Source organism: Anser anser (genome assembly GCF_964211835.1).
Source record: "Anser anser genome assembly, chromosome: 12".
In the NCBI taxonomy this organism is placed as follows: Eukaryota; Metazoa; Chordata; class Aves; order Anseriformes; family Anatidae; genus Anser; species Anser anser.
Genome location: NC_139733.1, coordinates 2,508,805 through 2,534,530, shown reverse-complemented (window position 1 = coordinate 2,534,530; position 25,726 = coordinate 2,508,805). Strand labels below are relative to the sequence as shown.

General features: G+C 34.9%; 1 protein-coding gene and 1 long non-coding RNA gene across 33 annotated transcripts in view; one reads left to right on the top strand and one right to left on the bottom strand.

Annotated features, from left to right (window-relative positions):
- Nucleotides 1-25,726, top strand: part of CACNA2D3 (calcium voltage-gated channel auxiliary subunit alpha2delta 3) — a 509,008-nt gene that overhangs the window by 459,855 nt on the left and 23,427 nt on the right. For 27 of the 32 annotated variants that reach the window (XM_083795939.1, XM_083795916.1, XM_083795944.1 and 24 more), the window contains 6 exons: nucleotides 2,666-2,727; nucleotides 3,313-3,357; nucleotides 9,244-9,306; nucleotides 12,691-12,761; nucleotides 22,014-22,089; nucleotides 25,657-25,709. In XM_083795939.1, coding sequence (XP_083652065.1) covers nucleotides 2,666-2,727; nucleotides 3,313-3,357; nucleotides 9,244-9,306; nucleotides 12,691-12,761; nucleotides 22,014-22,089; nucleotides 25,657-25,709 — 370 coding nt within the window. The other 5 variants (XR_014571620.1, XR_014571619.1, XM_083795937.1 and 2 more) reach the window with 5 other exon arrangements.
- Nucleotides 8,027-12,303, bottom strand: LOC310880334. Its single transcript, XR_014571628.1, has 3 exons — nucleotides 9,463-12,303; nucleotides 8,782-8,934; nucleotides 8,027-8,163 (listed from the first exon to the last, which is right to left on the bottom strand). It is a non-coding gene; the product is annotated as an uncharacterized lncRNA (long non-coding RNA).

Sequence of the window (25,726 nt, the reverse complement as noted above, 5' to 3'; positions counted from 1 at the left end):
AAAGGAGAGAATCTTAGGGAGTGTCAGATTAATGCCCAAAGGCAATACAGGTAAAAAAAAAAAAAAATAATCCTGCTTCAATTCTGTCTCCAAGATTTCTTATTTTGAAGACAAATCTCACTTAAAATAATTCCATAGGATGGCAATAGGATGTTGAGCATCTTTAATATATGAGAAATTATTTTAGGTTAGCTACACTCTACTTTCTGTGGAAAAAGGGAACAGAGACTTAAAGATATTTCTCTAACTGTGCTGATCTAGTGCTTTTATACAGTGTTAAATTCTATAGGTATTCTACAGAATGGAAATGCTTTTAGGTTTTACTACTTCTTCCTTCAGTCTGTATTTGGAATCCCTATCCCAGGTTTATAGGGAGACTCGTCTCCTCTCTTTCCTGAAATAAATCAGTCTGATCTATTTTCTTCTCTTATTTTCAGTAGGAGTTGGTACTTTTTACTTAGAGCATAAGTGCTCTTATAATTCTGTGCACAGAACAGAAGTCATTTGTTGAGGAAGATTTTCTTATCTTTCTGTCCATTTGCTTAACCCTGGAGATCTTGAAATGAACACAAGCAATTCTGATCTATTCTGAGAAGTTATTTTCTTTCATTCAGATTTGCCTTTATGCTAAACAGCCCTGAGCTCTGTAGAAGCTGAGCACTTCTGAATAATTTTATCCTTACAGCATCCCACAGAAACAGTGAAATATTACCCTGAGCCGTGGAATAGCTGCATAAGGAACTGGATTATTTAACAAAAGTTATCACTGAGCCAAGAATTTAACTGTAATTCTCAACCACCTGGTATTTCATGGGATATGCGCTACAGAATACTGGTCACTATATCAAGCAGAGGAAAGAAGGCTCAGGGAGTTAATGTCTGCTATCCATAAGCAGTGTTAAAATTATTCAGTGGAGTTGTCTAAGTAAATTTGCTAGTATTGTTGACACAAATATTTGGATTTGCAATATTCATTTGAAATGGCACATTTTGTAGTACAGAAAATAGGTACATGAAGAAGGAGCCGTAATGTCCCTCCAGCAGCTGCCATTAGTTGGTCTCCTGTGTACCTCCAGCTCTAGCCCATTCTCCTCAGTGACAGTACAAAGGAAAGGCAGCAGTGAAGACAAAAACATTTCTCCTCATCTCGGAATGCTCATTTTTCCTGGCTGAAGAAGAGTAGTTTGTATCCCTTAGCCCTTTTCGTTGAACCAAGCCTACAAATGTTGAAGGAAATTTAAATACATATTCTGTGTAAAGATCAACTATAGCTTTTTTTTTTTTTTTAACAAGTGTGGATACTATCTTGATACCATGCTGAACAATACCTATTCCTCTAACCCTCTTACCTTGAACAATACCTATTCCTCTAACCCTCTTACCTTGATGGTAGCTGTTACTTCCAAGAGACTAAACAAGGAATTAGTGACGTGGTGGTTTGTAATTTTGAAGTTTGTCTTCTTGTTGTTGTTGTTATTTTTTAAATTAACATGTTGCCAAGTCATAAAACAAGGATTTAAATATAAAGTAACTTGGAGCACCAGTATTTCATTCTGAAGTTCTGAAAGCTGAAGGACTAGAGATTGCTCAGAAGAATGTGTTGGCTCTAAAAACTTCTGAAGTGTATTTGAATAGTTCTTAAAGCATGCTAATATATATAGCCTGCGATGGCTACAATGTTCTTGAAAAGCGCAGGGACTTAATTTTTTAAAAATAAATACAAGGTTTTCAAAAGTCTGTTATGGGAAATATGTATTCTGTTCCATATTATACTTAAATGTTGCCATTATAACATTGTATGACCTTGACCAGAGTAGACTAAAGTCTAAGATGCATTGCTGTTTTACCCCATTAAATGATACTGTGCCTCATAGATTAGTGGTAGAGCTCCTCTAAATGAGGTAGAGAAATAAACTGAGTCATTTTTGAAAACATAAGGGAGATGGTAACTGGTAATGTCCAGCCCTTCGGTTTCTACAAATCTAGACTAGTCTTGAAATCATGAGCAATCGTTTGAGTGGGAGCAGGCTCAGTTTTCATCCCTGATCATTTATTTCCCATTGCAGTCTGTCTAAGAAGCCTTCAAATTCATAGAGCTAAAACTATGAAAACAAAACTGCAGCTGCTTTTACCCTCTCATCTGCATGAAGAGGGATGCTCTTATGTTTTGTAGAAATTTCATTTTTTTAAAGATTTTATGTTAGAAAAAGGCTTCTTATCTTCATCTTACTTCATGGATGAAATGACCCAGTAACAAATGATCACTTGAAATGTTGATCAATATTCTCCCGTTGCTTCAGCAAACGTTCGTGGGATTCAGCACAAAATACATAATGTATGTTCCTACAGCTGTTATATTGCTGTCAGTAAAATATGAATTTGAGATAGTTTTTAACATATATATGTCCAGGTTGTGCTTCTGCTGCTTAATATGGAGACATATGCAATCTGAATAATGGTTGCTCTGCTTATTATAATAGCAATATCTTCATATTTAAGCAAGCTATAATTGATTTAAAATGTGACTATGTGGTCTCCAATTTAATTATTTGTGTCTTTTTATTGCAAGACTAGCTTTCTCTCTTTATTATAGGACTATTTCTCCTTCTGATTTATTTTAAATAAATGTATTATAACATATTGGTTTTATTTCTGTATTTCCCAGCTGTAGGTATCCAGATGAAACTTGAATTTTTCCAGCGGAAATTTTGGACTGCAAGCAGACAGGTATGTTTTAAATCGAAATTTTTCTTGCTATTGAATCCATAGCACCTCTCTAACTGTGCAATTGATTAGCTTTTTTTTTTTTTTTCCACAAAACTCGGCATCTATAGTCTTTAATAAACTATACCTAAATTTTTAGTATATAGAATTTGTGTTCATTGAAGAGGCAATCATACATTTTCTAATTATTAGGAGATTTCATCCCTATTTTGAGAACAGATTAGAACCATACTATTTCAGAGAATGATTCCTAAAATGCTGGTCCTACCCTACCCCACGGGAAAATCACGTATTCTTGTTGACAAATGGTCTAAAGCTGCTTACACAAAGGAGATGAAAGTGTTTATAGCAGTTGAAAATGATACCTTGTGAATGCACCCTTTCTCTATGGATAGGAACAGAACAGGATTGGTGAACAGATTGAATACTTTCCTACTCTTGTTTTTAGAACAATTGCTGGCTTTGATAAAAATTTAATCAATGTCCAAATCTTTATAATTGTGCTCACCTTGATTTTGGAAATGTCATTTTTTGTTATTATAAAACTAAAACTGAAAATATTTTATTGATTTTTGGTATTGTCTCTAGTGTGCATCTCTTGATGGCAGATGTGCTATAAGTTGTGATGATGAAGTAAGTATTTAACAGAACTTTATTTTTCATTTATATATCTATTGCAGTAGAACATGAAGTTGATTATAATTTACATTGTGATGTTCAAACAAAATTAATCTCCTGGTATAATTAGGAATCACCTTCTAAATATAATGCAATTTATATTAGACATTTTATGACTACTTACAAACTTCCATTTATTTATGAGGTTGACAGTGATATCTCAAATATGCATTGGAGTAAATTTTGTTTTATTAATCCAGTTTTGGAAGTTACATGAAACTATTCAAAAGCATTTATTTTTTACTTCTTTATTGTCCACCTGAGGTAGAAGCTAGTCTCTGATGTTCACACGAGTATTAAACAAATTATTACCAGTATAATATGAATGCAGAATTGAATCTATGCAGTAGTAATACATGAACAGCACTTCAGAAATAGAAAAGAAATAACATAAGTCAGTAGTTCTTAATGAATTCACCAAAGTAACTTTTTACTTAATATTTAATTTGGTAGATAAAAATAATATTTTTAGTGTCTTATGCATAGGTTTTTGCAAACCATTTAATATCATACCATATGATATTTTGTTCAAGCAACCAATGTATCACAGATTGAGTGAATTAAAAAATGGTTAACAAAGTACGGGCTGTATTGATACATGGGGAGGAATTAGATATGCAAGGTTCTAGCAAATCAGAGTTGGGTTTTAGATATTATTTCAGTTATAGTTCTTATCAGTAATTTGGAAGAAAACATAAACCAGTTATTGATAACAACATTGCATGATCTCCAAACTGAATGAATTGTGTGAGGAAATCTGGGTCACCTGATAACTGTGCTTGAACAAACTGCCTGCATTAAAGTATCATGAAATATAAACTCATACAACTGGAAACAAAAACTTCAGGCTGTATTCACATAATTCAAGGGCACTATACTGAAAAATGGTAATTCTAGTAATATTCGAGAACCATAGCAAAAAAAACAGACGAATAGGAGATTCTCTTTTCATACAGTGGTCCAAAAGAACTGTTGCAAAACGTACATTAAAAGGCAAGAATCTGCTTGCCTCTGTAATTCATGCCAATGTAATGTTTTTGCAATCTATTTAAAAAGTAGAATACCATTGTTTAATATAATTATAAAGTTTACATACAGTTTTATTCTGTTTTTATACATCTCAGTTGTTTTCAGAGAAGCTGCTGTCTGTATCGCCAGAAGTGAGCAGTCAGTGTGTTCTTAGCTTTTGCTGGCATTTACACCCTTTTCAACAAAGTGTTAAGAAGTATTTGTACAGCAAACTGAAAACTGTTTCCCCCCACCATTGCAAACTCTGGTATTTAAACAATCCCTCCTCATCTCTTCTGAAGATCTTCAAGTTCTCACAAGTTCCTGTCTCTTCTTTTTACAATAGAAACCAACATACATTATTTGTTGTATTCCATAAGTCTTAATTTTCTTTGTCTCTCTGTTGTCTTTTCTTATCTGTGTTCTAGTCTGGACGTAAAGAACTCTTTCTGACTGTCTCAGCATTTGAATTAGACACACCTGTTTTTTCACAGAGGTGCTGCATGTCCTGTATTAATATATTTCCAATGAAATCCCTACATTTTCCACCACCTGGACCACTGTTCTGACTGTATTCCTACCTGTTCAGTAGTTGATTCATTTGGAGTAGCCCAAAATTCATTAGGGGCTGTTCAGCACATTAAAAAAAATAATAATAACAGTAACAAAAGTAGTTACATAAAGTACTTTGTGATATTTCCTGTAATGAAAATTGCTTTCTGAAGGACATGTAATTCAAAATCCAAATAACTCTGGTCAAAAAAGTTCACAAATCTGCCTGAGAATTCTTTCTAACATTGATTGTTATTACATTGTATATGTTGTTCTTTAAGGCAAACAATGTTATTTTAATTTTTGGATTACTTTTGTATAAAATTATAAAGAGTTTTAAAGATACATCATCCATCTTAGCAATCACACTTCTAGTATTCTACTTCATAACCCCATATACTGTGACATTGAAATGTGTTTTATTGAAAAATGAGTCCAGGATGCACGTGCAGTGATATATATATATTTTAAGTATGTCTGCTCAGTATGAAATTCAGATCACAAAAACCATTCCAGAGACAAAGGCAAAACTTCAGACATCAGCAATTATAAGAGTAGAGCATTAACTTCTTCAGCAGAAGAAGCTATCTGAAGGACAGAGATAGTAATAAATAATAGACAAGAAAATTTGCAGTTAGCCAAAACACAGAATTGTGATGATCATGCCATCTTTGGCCATGAAATGGACCTTATGAGTCAACACGTCTTTAGCATTTCTAGTTGTAAAGACTTACAGACTTCTCCATTTACAGCTTGTATTATTTTAACCAAGTAAAGTAAACTTTTAATTTCCACATAAAAAAATATCAAAAAAAAACAAAGCAGATTCCTCCCAGGTGGGTGTGTGTGAAAGTAGCTATTTAGCCCCAATTTCAGGCTGTCATTTGCATTAACGATGATTTTAAGGAGATCTCATAATGTTTATTGTCCCATTCTCCTAAAAGTGATCATGCACCCATTGACAAACCATGTCTGTGGAACTTTTCATTAGCTAAAGTTTCCTGACCTTGTTTTATTATAACTTGCTATAGATTTAAGGTGCATACTTTACCTTGAGTTGTTACCAGCACCTTTAAATATTCCTTGTCAATAGGTTTCCAGTCATAGCCAACCAGTTTGAGAGGTATAACCACACATAGTCTGCAGAGTGCTGTGTAAAATCTCATTTAGCATAAGGCACCACACTTGCAGGATTAAAGGCTGAGCAGAGATGACTTCCTTCGTTTGAGATAGCCTTTGTGACAGAATAGTTAACAGTACACAATTTCTTCTGTAAAGGACTCTCCTGGCTGCAACATGTTCAACTGCTTCATCGAGACAAGAATTGTTGACATATTATCATTGCTGCAAAGATGCTTATGGTCTGTCCATGCGAAGAACTGAGTATACAATGATAAGGATTCCAAGAGGCCACAGCCATAACCAATCCACTTTTTCCTTTTTATCACATTGGCAGTTCATAAGAACTGGCATATACTTTGCTAAAAGTTCATGTGGAACTTCTTTTTATATTACATTCATATGCAAAGAAAATGCTGCTCAAAGGCTTTTCAGTTATTTTCAATTGACATCAGCAGGAGGATCAACACAGGGAGAAATTGTATAAACCTTGATAATTTAGAGGTTCCAAGCTTTTTTTTTTTTTTTTTGACAAAATACACTATCTGTTAATAGGACTCAATCAAATATTACAGGTCCCCAATAATATTCCACAGATGTCTTTTCTCAACAGTAAGAAAATATCTAATGAACAATTACCATATAAATTAAAGCATTTAGAAGTATTAAGAAATGAAACTAATGGAAATAAAGTGTCACAGTAGTCATGCAAAGAATTAGATGACAAATTTGATTCTGAAATGCAGTTGCATGACAGATTTGCAATTCCTCAGAAGTATTTTTTGCTTTCTTTTAGAGAGCTTTGAATTTGCTCATTTTTTTCTTGTTTTCGTAGTCTCACATTTTATTTTATTTTTTTATTTTATTTTTTTTGGTTTCTTAACCCTTATAACATTCCATTACTGTTGTTATATATTGGAGCTGTGACAAATACATAGAGGACTTGAACTTGATCAAAGTTACTGTACTCCAAATGTGTTGTCAGACCTCAGTCAACATTCTTGGTGTGTTTATTCTGGACTTCATGCCTGCTCTGTTTTACAAGCTCAGGGACTCTCCACCTACAGAATGCTCCCCTTGAAATCTGAAGTTCATTGAACTTGAACCTTTGGGCAAACCTGTGTGTAGTTCACTTCCAACACCTGTGAACCATTGTGAATTAAACCTTTTTCATACAGTTCTAGTCTATGCAAATATTATTACCCCATGTCTTAATTTTGCATTTGTCATTTTCTATTTGAGATTTGCTGATGTAGTGGACAAATAAATGCACCCCACTGTCCTTTTTCAATGCTAAATTTCATTTGCAAAATGTTCCTTTGGTGTAGTACCAAATAGTGAAAATTAGTTATCTTGCTGGCTGATAGGTGAATGAGTGGTCCTGAATGAACATCACCCCGTTGTTAAATGTTTCTAAAATCTATAGAAATAGAAACGTAGTTATCTTCAAACACCTCTAACAAGATGCAGATTCCACTTACTGCCTGTCTCTAATAGCAATTAGCTATCATTAGCATCACTTAAAATTTTGGACAGTACTAATGAATGACTACGGCTTAGAGATTTGACACACATCCACTTACTGTTGAGTCGCGTCAGTGTTTTCCCAGCTGTATGTAATCCATAAATTATGAAATGAAGCCTACACTCTCTCTTACCCAATGTAACTACTCTTAAGTATTTTCTATGCTGTGGAGAAATATTTTTTTCTAATGTACTGTCTTTAGATTAATCTTTCATGCATGAGGACTGCAAATAAGTATCCTCAAAAGAGCTCTTTGTTGGCTTAGCTCTTCTCTTAATAAAGTTTATGGGAAGTTTATGATAGACTTTGGGGATAGCAGTGTTCTGAAGTTACAGTCCAACTTCTGAAATTCCACTCTTTACACACCATTGAGGTTAAGTAGCTGCCTCTTCTGAATGCTTTAGCTCTGCTCAGTTGCTTGCCAGAATCATCAGCTTGTCATGTTGTATTTGACAGTTTTTGGCTTTCTAGCAGATCAAAGGTTGGAAATAATTAGTTGTTTCAACTTTCTTTTTGACGGGTTTTCTGCCACTAGGGGTGTCTGGAGCTTAGTTCACCTATTAGAAAGAATAGCCTTCATTTGCATTAGAGAATTACATTCATTTCAGACTTTTGCCTGGTTTGGGTATCTTTGCTTTTTCAAAACTAAACTTCATGCCAACATTTCTGCCAGTCCCTCTGACAGGAAGAAAAGACAGGAATCCGATGATTCCTGTATTGGAAGCCACCCTACAATTTATTTTTTTTTACACAAATGTCACTAAAAATTCAGGGAATTATGTTAAAATGTTTGCTGATTTAGACTAATGATAGAAATATGTTAGAGATTTAACGCTGAGGTAGGTATTTGGCAATAATGAAGAGAAACTGAGTTATACCCAGGTTTGAGGTGAACCTTATGTTTAAACTCTGAAGCACAGTAATTAAAACTTTGCCTGTAGCAAGTAATTCACTTAAGGTTAAAATAGCGCGTGCATGTATAGAGGGAAGCACTGATTTGAGTTTACCTAGTTTTATGCAATTTATAAGTCTGACCTATGAAAAGCTAACAGTCCTACCTCTGAATCCAGTTCCCAATTAAAAACACAATTTGAAAAGCTTTTAGGAGACCTGTGGGGCCTCTTTTACAGAAGTTTCTGTTCCCCTCCCCCAATGACCAAATTAAAAAATATTACCTGGTCCCCTGTTGGTCTTCCAGGCTGACACTGTGTTTTCATTAATACATCATTAGGGTAATGACATAGTGCTGATGTTTTTCTCCAAACACAGGATAAGCCATCAGGAGCAACAAAGTTCTATGCCTTTGCAAACTGCGTTACAAGGAAATACTGAGGAATACAAGGAATACAAGAATGAATTAGAAAAGCACTGATCCTGTTCTTTTAATGTTTGTTATAGTTATTTTATATATTTTATTTCTGTATACATCTTTGTTTTGTTTTGCATGAACTAACTGTATAAAAACTAAATCAGGTAACATCCCATGAGTTGAGACTACATCCACTTCAAGTTACGTAAACCATTAAAAGAACCTGAAAGAAAGTTTTATCTATTTAGAAGTCATTTGGAAGTAAACTAAGTTATTGCTGTATCATAAAACCAAAAATCTAAATTGTATTTTTTTTATTATTTTTCAGTCTATCAATTGCTACCTAATAGATAACAATGGATTTATTTTAGTGTCTGAAGACTATAGGCAGGTAAGTGAAAGATTTTTATTCAGTTATCTACTATTACTGATTTATATTATCTTATTTATTTATTTATTTAAAGTAGGCCACTGTCTTAAAATGTTAAGTAATTAGTAGCATGAAGTTAAAAACTTCCTTCAATAAATAATGTGAGCTGCCTCTCACAGGAGCTCAGTTTCTGTCTCCCAGTGGTGTAAAGTCATGAACTCATAACTGTTCTCTGAAAGGGCTTCTTTGCTGCAGAACTGTCTATCTTCCATGATAAATTTTTACCCCAAGAGGAAAGATTCACTATGGCATTTATGCCACCTGTGAAGGGTGGGGAGGAAGGGAGAAGGCTGGCTATGCAGAGCTCTTACATTCAAACTTCAGATAATGAAATTTTACACAGGTGTTTGCTGAAGAGTTTGTTTTCTGAATTGTATTACAGCCACTGAAGGACTAAAACTCAGCAATCAGCACCACAATAGAGAGGACAAAGATCGTGATTAATGGGGAGATCATTTAAAACATTAATTTTCTTTGCATTCATGGAAACTAACTGAAAAATGAATGTATAATTCTTCATTTCTGCAAACCTTATTAAGAACCCACCACTATCCTCACAAACATTTGCCTGAGAACTGATGGGATGCTGCCCCAGTTATGCCAGAGTTGTCTGAAACTGAATTTCTTGTGTGTGTGGGGACTGTGCATAGGAGTTATCCATACTCTTACTCAGCCCTTAGGAGAATTAAATTTGTCATGACTAGGCTGGTTACTGGGAAACAGCTATCAGAAGGAGCTCTGGGTGACTTAGAAGAGTGACTGGAGAGGAGGCTTTAAAAAAAAAGAAGAAAAAAAAAAGCACTATAAGTGGATGGCAAAAAAGAAGCCAAACTGAACATTTCACTTCTAAATTAAAAGCTTGAATTACTGCAGCCTTAAATCTGAAACTTCTTAAAGTAAAAAGATACAGATGTTTATTTCATTGCTCAAAAGGAATTGGATAATCTTTCCCCACAATCCCTCTGTCCCTTGCTCCATTTTGGATGAGTCTGCTAGCAACTAATACACAAGGAAAATATATTTTTTCCTGAAAGTATTATCCTTCCAATACTGTTCTGGAGCATTAGCTGCTAAACAGATACTGTACTGAGCTGTGAAGTAGTCATTCTTCACAATATGCTATCTTATATTCAAAACTGAGGGCTGAAATTATTGTTTTACATGTATTGCTTCCACCCTTTAAAATGTCAAGCTTGTTATGAATATCATTCGAGGGTGTACCCATAAAATGACATGAACTAAAAATATGGTGTTGTTTAACATTAACTGCATTATGTTAGAAACATTTTTTACCCCTACATCTATCAAATATATATTTTCTACTTAGTTGAGCAATGACCCAAGAATAACACTCATTGTAGAATAATGATGATACACTGAAAACATTTTGTCTGGTTTGTCCCCCTGTTGTTGTGCATGGTATTTGTGTAATTCATTTGCTAGTTGATAGTTGGCTACAGCCAATAAACATGATTGGGAAGAGATGTTTTCTTTGGTAGATTACCTGATACTAGTTATTACATATTCCTATGAGGAATATATTATGGACAGATGTTGGACCATAACTAGGCTAGAAATGTGTCAAATTTTAAGTTCTTTGGAGCAATGTCTATTCCTGCCCGTAACATCAAGCATATGTGAGTCTTGCCTATTTGTTTTCTGAGCTAGGAGACAAGCAGCTGAAAATCCATCGCTGATGGAAGGTCAGGGAGCAAGTGGTAAGATGCTGGTTTTACAAGAACCCCAAGCAAAGTCTATGGACTCTTGCTCCTTTGTCACTGCGTCCTAAAGTACATATATAGGGAGAAAGCCTTCCTATCATTTCATGGAATAAGAAACAAGTGTTCATTCCTGAATGTGCTTCAGCACTGTTTTTCTTTGGACTTGCCAGAAATGACCTGAACCTATCTAAGAATCTTGTCCACACAAGATTGGCAGTGTAATTACGCTTGGCAGTGTAATTCTTCATCTGAGTTATCACCAAATCCAAATATATTAAAAATTACAATTATCTGGGTGTTACTGCATTGAAGAGAACTAGGATTTACAGACGAATCTTTTGTGGGGAGAACTGTCACTGAAATGTTTTTACAAGATGAAGCACAACTTGAAAAATCAAGTTTATTACTATCTAAGGTTATATTAGTCATTTATGGTTTCGGCTTTTTGACGTTAACTGACTGCCTCTCCCGTAGTTAGGATAATCTTCGTCAGTCAGCTAGGGCTACTGAAGCTAGTATTTTTAGTCATGTAAACCACAAATGTTCCTCTTGTTTCTAGGAGACTTTGCACACCTATATGTTTTGGAAAATATGCCAAGTTTCCCGAGTGTTTTTGGTTCTTCTTGTTGTTTTGTTTTGGGTTTGTTTGTTTTAAAGAAAAAAAAAAAAGATAATTGCTTTTTTTGGTAGAGGAATGCCACTTTTGGCTAGGGCTGTAACTTCTCTGCCTGCAAACTCCCAGGTGCATACTTGAGGTCAAGTAGGTTCCTTGTAATGGAATTGAGGTTTAGTTCATACAAAACCTATGGAATCCATGTAATTTGAGAGTGTGGTGCCCTTTCCCCCCATAAATTGTGGTTTTCTCCCTTTAAACACTGCAGAGAACATACCCAATCCTTCTGGGAGTTGAGGTCCTAAGATAAAAAAAAAAAAGTCTTTCCAAAGTAGAAAGAATGCCGTACATGCAAGATTTTAGAATGCCATATGAATGGCTGCAGAAAATGGAGTCACTTCTGTATTACATACCAAATTCATCACATGAATGTTTGTTTTCTCAGCAGAGATTTATTTTTATTCGTCCACATTTACTGAACAAGGACGACATGGGTAATTCATCAGGTTGAGTGGTTTTGAGTATAAAATGATTCTGAATGCAGTTAAAATTTATAGGATTGCTGAAATGTACTATTCCAGCTCCTTAAACAGGTCATGCAGGAATTATAAACAATGCTTTTTTATGACTGTTTATGAAATCCTCTCACAACCTGTTTATAGCTTTTTTGAGTAACATTTTAATCACAAGGATTTGTGATCAGATTAATGTGTTTCCTTTACAAGCTTTAGGTTGGGATGGCTTTTATTTCTGATATTAGATGTTATATAATGTCCCTCAATCTACTGTATAAGCTCTCACATCTGCTCAGGGGTAATAATATAATCCCTATAACTTGCCATGACTGTGAAGTCCTCTTCAGTTTTTATGCAGCAATAGTCCTGAAAACCTATCTATGTAGCTGTCAAAGCCACTCTTGCCAGAACCCAGAATATGCCAGTTTAAATTGCATCCAGTGTTATTTCGCATTTATCTACACGTCTGGTAATTTTTTGTATTTTTCCCTTGCAGACTGGTAACTTTTTTGGGGAGGTTGAAGGGGCTGTGATGAACAAATTACTAACAATGGGCTCCTTTAAGAGGTAAGAATTAAACTGATGTTGTATCTCTTATAAAATGTTGCAAAAAACAAAATAAAACTAAACAAAACTGAAGTCATATAAAAGAAGGTCAAGACTGACAGCATGGCTGGATTCTCATTATGCCTTTTTTTCTATATGATCTTAGTGCAAATTGGTGCCCTGCATGTTAAGAGTATTGGAGACAGCTTACAAGGAGTTTCTTGTTTATTGGACTGCGATGCTAAAATCGTGTGCCTCTCCTGTTCCCACTGTGCTCAAGTGGAAGTGGGATTTGACCATATCTACTACTGAATGGTTTTAAATGGCTCTAGAGCAAATCATTGATGCAACATTAAACATCTAGAGTTGGAGATTGCTCAAACTGGGCAATGAAAAGTGCCTTACTGTTATAAGAGTGTTCCGCCAGTAATTTTTCCAGTATTTTTTCCTCACACGTTAACTGACCTTGAACATTGCTGTGGCTATTAATCTGGTGACAATATCATGATGACAATAAAAATTAATGGTGATCTGATGTTGTCCTTTGAAATGAAGTATGAATCCTGGTGAAGAACATTTCCCTTTAACCTGTAACTCAGCACTGAAGTCTTCGTGGCTTTCACATTGCTAAGAACTGTTCCTTACCCCTACCCTGGAAGTGCAGTCCATGTGCATAGTACTTTTCCCTTTTACTTTCTTGTGCATTTATAGTATAAAAAAATAACACATCGCTGTTCCCATCAACCACTGAATTGAGTTATTGCATGCAAGGGTGTATACAGAGGCTCTCAAAACAGATGGTTGTGTGCTTCCTTGGTAAACCAGCTCTCTTAAAGGCAGAAAGCTTTCTGTGTGCATTAAAGGCAGAAAGCTTTTCCTCTGCGCATTATAGCTGAATACCACTCCCAGTAAATGACTGACCTGAAATGGAAAGATCTAGCACTCACTGAATCATCCCAAATCCTAGTTCTCTGAGGGTGGCAGATTTTGTGTGTTTAGCACTACGTTCTTAACATATGCTGTAAAAGGAAGTGAAGTAATACCTATTTATAGAGTGGGTTCTAGAATGAAAAGATCTGTTTATACATGAGATGAAGCATTTTATTTAATGCAAACAAAAAAAGTACAGTTAAAATCAAAGGATAGTGCTTTACTTTGTCCCACTTTGTTTTGTCCTGCCTAGCAAGGCATTTCAAACAAAATATCTGCTGAACAATTGATGGTAGTAGGTACCACAGTTGAGGAAACAAAGGCTGCATGGCTCAAGTATTCCATCTAAACTGTGGTGGGTGCCAACTTGGCATGGATCATTGGCTTATGATTTTTCTGGTCTTGAGCTGTGAGGGAGTTACAGATAATGAAGCCACCAGCTCAGTGCAACGGAGCTGCATGCTAAAGAAATGTAAACACAATAAGACGATTATTTAAACACAATAAACTGGTCACTGCCAATCAGTTAAAAATGGGAGAGAATCAAAGTGGTGTAATTGCACTAAATGAGCCACCTGCTTTTCCTGCTGTACAGCAGATAGCTCAGTGCAGCAACAAAAAACACTGTTTTTGAGCTGTGGTAGATGAGGCCTTTAAAATTAAATTATTCTATCAACATTAAGGAAGAATCTTTGCTTCTCTAGTGAAAAATACTCAGACATATTTACCATATTTTTACTATATTTATTATGAAGGTGTTATTTTTTTATCCACATTTTATTTTTATGTGGAATAAGAAAAAAGCAATGAATGGTGCAGTGAATGGTGGCAGAATCTATTATCCGTTGATTTCCCCGAGGGCACAATATATATATGCACGCATTACCCTTGTCATTTCTGCTCTTACCATGAAGACAAAATCAGAGACCAAGCTCTGATCTTTAGCCTTTTATTCTGATTTTCCAGAGCCATCCTTCCTCACAGATTGTTTCTTATATGGCATCTGCCATTCAGCAGCTGAATTAAATAACATTGCTCTGTTAGAACTGGTCTTGCTCCTTTGTAATTTGTTTTAGAAGTAGAAGGTTCCACACTGCCTGATCTTCTCTACAGAAGAGTTTCCTGACATGCCCAGTAACTGTGGGGATGGGAGCCCTCTCTTCCTTTGGCACCATTGGGTAGCAGTGCAGACATGTGCTACTACCTCACTGGTTCATGCCTGCTTTCAGACTCTCTGTCCACAAAAGGAATGAAATAACCCTTTGTGAGTTCTCTCAACTGCCACTAATTTGGATGGATATAGAAGTTCTTTTTAGGATTGAGCTGGAAGTGTTAAACAAAAGGGGGTTGTTTGCTTCTGACTATATTTCTTTTCAACCTGCAGCAGGATGAAATTCAATTTTAGTGTTAGCTGTTTATTTTTTAAAGTGAACTTAAATACCTCCTTCCCTCCCTAATTTCTTTAAACTCAGTACTTCTTTTGAATACTATGTATGTACATAGGTATGTATATTTTCTTAGTTTATGGGTTTTATATTTGGAGGAAAAAACGATATCAGTGTCTCCACAGCAACGTGACATGTTCTGTGATTTCATTTAGGAAAATGATGTTTATCTTTATACCCTGAATATTGCATACAATTAAATAGTTAAAATATAATTTAAATTCATTATTAAATAAAGATGTGCTTCTGGAAAAGTGTCTGCTTTACATAACTCAGAAAAAAGGTTATTTATAGTTTCCTCAGCACTTTGTTTATGTAAAAACATCGGGGAAAATAAAGATTCTACTGCTCAAAGTATGAAAATCTAAAGAAAAAGTTTAGCATTAGAAAAAAAATCAAGGGCCGTCAAAGCAATGAGATCCCCAACAAAATGAAATTAATAAATCTGTAATAGAAAATTAAATGTATCTTGACTTGAAAACAGTTTGATCCTTTCCAGAACAAGGAAAACTAATCAGTTCTATAAGGCAAATATGGAAGTAGCATCATTTCCTCTTAACAGTTCTGTTTCCACTAAGCATCCTCTTGGCATCTGAAGACAAGTCTGTGCTTTGGTGTCTAGTCCTGTTTTCAGGATACAGTACTGAAATGGTGCATCTCTTAATTTCAGCTTTTCCAGGTGCTAGGCTCATTCTAACAAGTTCTTAATGCTTTGAGAGCTCTTCTCATCTCTTACTTTTTCACCCCTGTTCCTTTATCTTAACTCACATGCTTTTTAGTGAATAATACATGCTGTCTATGCCCTTATGGCACAGTACAGTCCAAATCCTTCACCTGTGTTCTTTAAATACATGCACATAGAGGTAGACTTTCGTCTCCCTGTCTTGATTTGCTTTGTGTGCCAAACCTAACAAGTGTTTTGCCTCTGGGTTATAAGATTATACAAAAATTCAGAACTCTTTGTGAAACTACTTGCAAGGAGCAAAACATTCTTAAAGACACATCATGAAAACAGTAACTGTTTGATCGCCAGCAGGTTGCTGATTCCCACTGAGGCAGCACAGCTTCCAAATGAAGGATATTTTTCTGTTTAGTTTAGGCTACTTTACCTTACTTAAGCATTCATTTAAATTAGATATTCTTGAAATTTTGTGAAGGTGTTAAATGGACACTGTTATATTTAGAAATTACATTTATTTTCATGTGAATTTTTACAGCCACTTATTTGACCTTTAGAAAATGTCATGACATTTGTTTTATATTAATTTGGCAATGTTTTGGAATGTAGATGTATACTTTGGAGAAGATCAGTGTTAGAGTGAAGGAACAATTCAAAATGGAGTTACTGGATTTGTTAGTGGATAAATGTAAGTGTGATGTTGCAGTTCTTAGATTATAAAAAAATCTATATTTTTATCTAATCACACTATCTTTACCAGTGAATTTATTTAGTAAAAGTAAGTTCAGGATATAGCCCATGTTTAGAGTATGTAGAGTCACAGAACCACAAAATGGTGTGGGTTGGAAAGAGCCTTTAAAGGTCATCTAGTCCAACCCCTTGGACATAGGCACATCTTTCACTAGATCAGGTTGCTCAAAGACCATCCAACCTCACTTTGAACATCTCCAATGATAAGGCAACAACATCTTGTCTGGGTAACCTGTTCCAGTGTCTCAGCACCCTCATTGTGTAAAGTTATTGCCATATATTCATTCCAAATCTTACACTCTTTCAGTGTAAAACTGTTGCCTCTTGTCCCATCATTACATGCCCTGGTTAAAAATTTAATGAACTTGCTTTGCAATTTATTTCCACTCAAGCATTATTATGAATCATATTCATTATTTATTATCTGCTATATTAAATGTCATGTGCAATGCAGAGCATGTATGAGGTGTGCGTCCTTATTCTTCAATTTCTAGATGAGTAATATATAATTATACTGCCTTGAAGAATGACTTTCCATTTTCATCAATGAAATAGCTGTCAGAAACACAACTATATAGCAGACTGTCTAGTACAGGTTTACAAGTAGACCTTATTCCTAACTGCATGTTACCTGTAGGCAAAAAATGATATATGTCATTGTGCTCTTGTCATCACTAATGATAAGGACCCAGACAAGGACCCCCATCCTGATGTGTGGATGTTTTCTGCTCCTATCTTGTCCTCCCCACATCTAAAATTAATGTCGCAAAACTGACTTCGTGCACAGTGAGAATTTACATCTCTGTAAATATTACTACTGATTTCGTGAAATATATTAGTATTTTGGAATCCTTTTACACACTTAAGGAGAAACCTAGACATGTGTGCTATATAAATGAATTGTCATTCTGTATGCTGCAAATACATGTTGAGTTGTAGGTTTTGTACACCTTTCATTTTGCAGCACTTTGGCAGTTAGGAATAACTGAATGTTAAAAGCAAAGATATGCGATGACAAATCTGTTTTCTCAAAGTGCTCTAGTTTATTTTTCATCATGTTCTTGATTTCTTTGGTGAAAGGTGTTAGTCTGACAGCTTCTGGATATTGATAATCTGTCAGTGAAGGTGGGAGAACTAGGACAGAAACAGCACAGGATTCCATACAATGTCCTGCTATCTCCCTACAAAGACCCTCTCTAAACTTAAGACGCTAGTTTACTCTTCACATCAATACTGTCATTCCTCCTCCTCCTTGCAAGAATATTAGACAGGCTGAATATCTTCTGTCTGAGTTAATGAATGTCTTTCCACCAGAAGTGAGCTGTAATCTCTGTTAATTTTTACGTAGAACACTGAGTAAACAGTAGTGTCAAAAATTAGGGCTTCATTTATTGTTTGCATCCTATGCTTTTTTTTTTTTTTAAAGCATTTTTTCTTTTTTTAATGTTTATTCCGTGGTAAGAAGCTTATTATTCCTACACATATGAACACCCCCCTCCCCCAACTATCTTAAACTGATGACAAAATTTTATGCATTGAAGATCTTTCAGCTGTTATAATTGTCAGTGATGATATTTCACACTACCAAGTAGAAATCCATAGTAATGCTGAAAATCTAGCTGAAAGAAATAGTGTACATCTGTTAGTATAGCCTGTACTGCTGGTAGGTCTTAGAAGCTTAATTTTCTTGAACCAGATTTGTATTTTATTGTAAGTACATTGCAAAGTACAAGACTGGAATTTACTGTATCAGAAAATTAACAATAAAAAGGTTTTCACTAAAATGTACATGGCTCCTGAAGTTACATACAACGGAGCTACACATTTCATTTTTGGAAAGTTATCTTTCATTAGTTCAAGATTATCACACGTAGTCCGTGTTTGTCCTATGGCTGACGTTGAAATCAATTGCTGTGTAGGCTTCAGTGATGAGGTGTGGAAATAGGGGCAGTTAGCAGCACGGTGATGTCAGAAAGTCCCAAGCATGTTGTTTGTAGCAAGAGAATAGATCTCCCATGAAGTGCTGTAATACACAGCATGGCACCTAGATGGTCTTAAAATTAGATTGTGGGAAGCAGGCAATTAGGTTTGCTTAAGTATAGTCAGTTGAACAGGATACAGGTAGCTGCAAACGGTTATTTAAAACTAGAACACAATCACTTCAAAAAGGGTAATCTGGAAGCCTTTCTTTCTGCAACAGTGAATTAGGTCTGTCTGGATGAAGGAAAGCTTATTTTGTAAAATCTTGAGGACATTAGTAAGAAAATAACACTCTGGAAATGACATCTGAACACAAAAGCACCACAGTGTCTTAGGCTACTGTTCTGACTACAGATACTGTAGTAGCCTTTACAAGGAATGGGGCTGGAAGGCTCTTACCTTACTAGTATATTTACAAGAATAAAACCAAAACAAAGCAAAACTGTATTTGAATTTGTAAATGCCTTGGAACCCATTTCTACTGAGCTTCAGTACCATTCATAGAGACAGAGAATCCAGAATTGATTCAATATGTTGCAGCGTTCAGATTTCAACGTGATTATGGCCTTCATCTGCTGATCTTTGAAGCATAGTGTAAAATTCCTTTTTGTTTTTAGTGCGGAAGAATAAGGTCTTTATAAGATCATTTGGCAGTAATGCTTTCACGGGTATATTTTGCACGTTCTGTATTATAGTAGCTTGAGTGGTCTTTAGAAACTTTAAGATAGGTGTTGAGCCTGCCTGCTTGGAAAGTCACTGAGATGGGAATTCATGGTTCAAAAATCAGAACTCTTTCCAGGATGTTTTCAATGTCTGTCATGTACTTTTCTAAAGATTTGTTAAAGATTTTTCTAAAGATTTGATAAAGATTTTGCTAAAGGTTTTTTTTTTTTTTTTCCTCTGTAAACGTGGATACATTATCTATTTTCCAGGTTGTTCCTGAACCAGAATCTTCACACTGGCAACACCTTCAAATATATGTAGTAAAGCTAAGCTTATTGTATCATCCACAGATGATATTAAAACATTTCCAAACAACAACAATTTTGCAGTGTTCCACAATGATTTTGAGATTTTTTCTTTTACAACTCTTCCCGTCTTCCATCGCTGAAAATTTTAGTATTTTTTCCCTGTTAAATGAACTTTTATTTAACTACACATCTTTTAATGTTTTTCTTCTTCTTCCTCATAATACGATCCTAGATTGCTGTCTACTCCCTATAATACAGTAAGATAATATAAAAAAATATAGCATGTTTATATTAATATTAGACACAATATTAATTGTATTTCTGAGTACATATTTCAGTCCATTCATGACTCTTTATCTTTGAGCATTTAAAGAAACTATTTATTACATTTTAATTTAACACTAACAAGTATAAGTATGGGAGGAGAGGGGAGGCTTCTTCCAAATATTCAACCTGAAGTTCAAAACACATTCCAAATGGCACTCTGTAATAACATTTGATTAACCCTTCTTAGCAGGGTAACGAGTCCGCAGATTGAACAAGTGGTTCTGGTGTATGAAACTGAAAGTTGAGAAAATGATTGCATTTTCAAATACCAAATAAATGGTCATCAAAGTTGTATTGAAAAACCTTTTACAAAGAATATAGGCAAAACTGAATATTATTCAACTTGTAACACTAGATATTGAATCAAGTAGGATGAGACCATATCATCCATATCCTTGAATACTTTGCAGAGAGCACATTAAAATCCTTAAACTATCCTTGTACATGCATTTAATCACTTGCTACCATCCCTAGTAGGTCTGTGTGGGCATACAACGTGATCCTTAACTGTAGAGAAATAAAATAGTCAACCAAGACTGGAAAGGCTGAGCTGTAGAGATTACCTTACAAGGGCTGCATTCTGACCAAGGGGGAAAAAAATAAAGGAAAAACATGGTAGGGAAAGTGGTGTATTACTGCATGCCATACAGGCAGCACAGCTTACACCATGTACTGCTCTGTTTGTCTTGGCAGATCTGTGTGCGCGGATCTGGCTGTGGGCGTGATTCTGCCAAAGATGGTCAGTGTTCAACTTACACCCATGTTTAGGTCTCTAGTTATGCGTTTGTCTACCATGTACCTCTCTCTGCCAGTCCACAAAACAATGGCTTCCTAGCCATTTCTACTCTGAATATAAGAATGAATAATGTAAGCAGTGTGACCATGTACTAAATGCTTAGTTGAAGCTGCGTGATCCAATATATTTAGATATTTTGCCTGTAAGCCAAAAAGAAAATATAGTGCATAATAAAGAAGCTTTTAGTGATGGTTGCTGTCACAAAATTAGATCAGAAAAATTATATACAGTTTCTACCACAACGGATTAAAACATTCTAATGGTACAGGTTGCAATGTTTCATGGCATACAGTGCAGAATGCCTTGTGGTAATGCATTTCATGACCTGGTTTTGGCAGCTTCTGGGACATCCTTTCTGTGGCTGAATTTGTGTCTTCATTTAGAAGCAAGGCACACATTGCAAAATGTTGAAGTCCCATCTCATACATCTTTAAGATATCTATGTCCAGCTGTGATCCCTTGTCCCTCTGATGATGCAAAAGTCAAATTGATATGTTCAAATAAAGCTAGTAACATTTATATATTTACACTTGTTGAAACTTATTAGCTTATTCTTTACATCTGCTACAGATGTTAAATGTTTTTTATGTGGATGGATGTAGTCTGTTAATTGTTCTATGGACAGACAGATCTAGAGAAATAATCACAATTCCATATACTATCTCCGAGTTCTGGATTTTACATTTAGATCTCTGAAGTGTGTCAATGATGAGTAAAATCACAAGCAGAAAGAAATTTCCTGTTTACTATGCATCTGAGGAGGCTTCTAGCATATGTTGATTACAGCAGGTACCTGAAATGGACTATTTTGCCCTCATGAAAAAATCCAAAAGTAAATCCATGCTGCTTCAATTGTCTATACCATGAATACATGGAAATTCCACTTCTCTCTTTGGAAGCAATGCCATGTTTTTACAAATTACTTATGCACTGAGGTGCTCGTAACTGCAGAAGTGTCATTTTGCCTTTACTGGAGTTTGAGTGGACTGTTGTGAGAAGCCCCTCAAATGCATAGGTTCTTTCACTTTCTGGGGCTAAATGTACCAATCTCAGTCCAGAACCAATTGTTTAAGCATCATGTTGAATGTGTATTCTCCTCCTCCTTGCATTGTTTATCTCATTGTGTGTTACACTATGTGTATCTTCCCTGTTTTCTCCCAGTTATGCTTTTGCTTTGTTCTGATGTCTGATAAAATCCTTACAAAGTTTTCACACTGTTTCTTACCTTTATTCTCCTTCATGTGACGTGTATTTTAATGATCCCTTTCCCTCTTTTCCTTGCTGCAGTTACTTTTTTTTTCCTGTCTACTTTGTGGGCAGAGTGTTCCATATCATCATGTTTATTCCACTGTGTTTTCTCCTTTTAGTCAAGGAGTTTTCTGTTCTTCTCTGTAGAATTACACTTTATGACTACCAGGCCATGTGTAGAACAAACAAAGAGAGTAGCGACAGTGCCCATAGCTTACTGGACGTAAGTACAGTGAATTTTCTGAGCACCTTTCCATGCAATCATCAAAGAAAATCGTTGCAAATATCTCATGGCCATTGTAAGTCCATTATTTTAATTTTTAATTAAACACTTGCGTTTATCATAATACATACAAGGAATGGTTCATTATAAAAAACAAACAAAAAAACAGTGTGTTAAGCATTTTCAAGTTCAAGTACTTATGCAATCTTTTTTACACTGTACCCCCATTTCTGAGGTTCTGAGGAATGCCCATTGCACCATGTGAGTCCTCCTTCTCAGGACTTTGTAAACGGCTAGAGTGTGCTTTGTATGAGTGCCTGGAATCACGCATGCCTTTTCTATATGTAAAGACATACATGCATGCAAAAATGTAATTCAAATTTTAAATTGATTTTTTTTTTTAATATAAGAAAGGATAGGTTCATTGGCAAAGCATATAAGTCAATGATTTTTACGTTATTTTTTCCTAGTATTTAAAGAAGATAACTTTTAAAGTAAAATTTCAATGATTATTTAAACCCTTTTTCTAACAATCAGCTCTGAATACAAACCATGTCCCTCTGCAAGGCCTGATTAGAGTCAAGCTGGGTCTTGCAAGGGCAACACATCCTTCTTTCCAAATCATATGTCTAGTTAATAACTCCATGGGCATTTTATAATCATTTGTATGTTTTAATGATTACTATAGTAATCTATCATTTAGAACTGCCAAAGCGTTAAATAAACTGTAGCTCTTGCATATTAAAAAGATTTTTTTAATAGCTTTTTTAGCATTAAAAATTATGTAAAGGCTGCAGCAAAATACTGTAGTAGTTTTACCAGTCTGGAAAAGTTATCTGATAGTATTTTTAAATAAACAGGGATCCAGCTAGAAAAAATAAGCCTAGGCGTAGTTACTGAAATTGTTGAGGAAATATCAAAATTCTGGCAACTTCTAAATATCTGTAAATGTATAGTTTCTGTGGTTTGTTTAATAATCATTTGCACTTTGGGATGCTTTCATTTACATATTTACATGACCACATGTTTTTTAAATACCTGCAAAATTGGATTTATTGCACTTGCCAGTCTGTTATCTAGTAAAGCCTGAACTTAAAAAAAGATTGGTATAATAATAAGTACCAGGCTGTGCAATGAGACTTACACTGTTGGTGAAATAGTACTGGATGCTGTGAATCCCAGTTGCATGAGAAATTGTAATATATCAAAATTGTTAGCAGCATCTTTCCATCCGAAGGCATGGAGTTTCAGCTCAGTTTGCAAGTATTCACGGCATGATCTTTCTTTATATTTTTTAAAGATATACAAACTCTTTTTTTAAACCTCAGGTGAGTTTTGTAAGGTTCAATGAGAAAAGACTGGCATAGCTTTGGTTAGTTCCCTATTTTTCTGTTGATTCAATCATTTCTAATAACCATGACTACAGAGAAAGTACAAAGAGAACGTGCATTAAAACATAGAGCTAGAGTCCCCAGAAGTATTTTTTTTTCTATTTTAATGCCACAATTTTGCACATATAGATCAGGTTATTACGAAGCATTCAGTACATTTTCTACATATGCAATGTGTTTGTTCACAAATATTTATAATTCCATTTGAGAATTATGGTTGTATACATACAGGAATAGATACATGGAGAAAAGTGAGACTCTTTAAAAAGTTCTAAAACTAATATTTTTCTTCATACTTTAAACAGTAGAGAAGTGGAGCATAGGCATCAAAGACTGTGTGATGTTAAAGGAACTCACAACATTTTCTCACAATTGTGGAAAGCAGGAGTCAGGGCTGGACCCCTGTATCTAGCACAGGTTTTTTAGGATGTGTAACTGACATGATACATTAGAGATGGACAAGATTTACAGATCATTTGTTCCATTTCTTTACCAGCATGGGATTCGTTCTTGAAAGGTAACCAGTTACTTTGTTATTTAGCATATTTTCTTGTTTAAAATTTTCCAAGTTCTGGATAGGTCTCTGTAGAACCACTTTGTTCTTTGCTGAGATATAAAGAGAGAATAAATCCTGTTGTGTTTTTTGAGGGAACAGTCTTTGAGTGGGAAAGACTGTCTTAGTAAAATCACATTTCATGAGAATGCCTTTATATTGATGTAATGAAATATTTTTCCCACTAAAATTCCGAAACATTTACTCATTTTATATTCGTTATATTGAAATCTATTATTTTCAGATACATTGAAAGATTTTTTTCATTTTCTCATAGCTTTCATATTAAAAGTAATAGCTTTTTTAATTCATAATGTATTTTACATTAAATATATCTTATTTATAAATATTAAATAAATATTCTTTTCCACTATATCACTTGGCATTATCAAAAGGAAGGTATGCAACAAAATTTTTAATTGCTTGTGTGGAAAATTTCAAGTTTTCTGATTTGGAACAAAAATAAATAAGATATCCCACAGAGCTGATTTTTTCTTTTTTCCTCTACATCTCTAGGCAAGGCTTGTAGCTTTTTCATCTTCTCCTGTAAGACCTTAGTAGGTGAAACCTATTTTCACCTTAATAGGTGAAACCCTTGATGGTCTCGAGCTTTCTGCATTCTGCTAGTTTGCTCTTTCAGCTTTTCATACCAGTGAATGATGTTTGTTCATTGGCTCTGGGAGTTACAGCTCTGCACGGCTGTGCCTTCTGAAAACTGTCACTGGCCAGTTACTGCCCTGCCAAAGGGCACTGCTTCCATAAGGTGCTCATTCAGCCAAGTAAAACATGATTTTAGACATCTGAGGAGTTCTGTTAAAGTCAGTATGACTGCTTGCATGTACTAAAATGCTCTGTTGATACGGAATCTGAAAAACAAATCTGCCAATTTTTATGCAGTTGAGAGACCCTAACACAAATGTTTCAGAAGACAAGGTTCTCCTTTCCAGATGTCTGAAAACTGACTTTTTTCCCTGAGATTCTTTCATAAATAATTAATCTTCCTGATATTCTTTTTTAAACAATAAAGTACCCTTATTCATCCATATTATCCCTAAAATGTAGAAGTATTGTAAACATGGGATTTTAAAAGTATTTGCTTTGTTACGATCCAGAAAAACAGAGGGTGGAGAAAGAATCTTAAAAATTACTTACACTGCTTACAAGTGGGCCTTCAGTATGACACAGATGACTTCATTTAGGTAATACCAAATTTCAGAAGCTTTTCCCAGTCTAATTAGACTGAGATAATGAATGAACATTTACATTAAAGAGAGGCAAGTCTGAACTGCAGTCTGAGTAAAGCCCTTATTATCTACCGGAGCTGTTCCTTCAGCAATAGCCTGGGAAATAGGAACCCCTAGAGGTTAAATATTTAACAATCACTTGCAAAACTTTCCTTTTCAAGCTGATAATCTATGTGTCTGACCAACCACATTAAAAGGAAATTTCATTACTATATATTTTAATATTTGTTGTAATATTTTCTTTCATAAAAAAGTTATTCTTTTTCTCATGCTATCCATGCATTTGAATATCCATAACATTGCTTTTATGTGAATAATTCAGTTAAGATATAAATACTGCATATTTTGCCTTTTTATTAAATGAGTTGCTTCTCTTCAGCCTTATAATGCCTTCTTTGCTGCGGTAAAATGGATTATGACTGAGCTTGTCTTGTAAGTAAATTTTATCA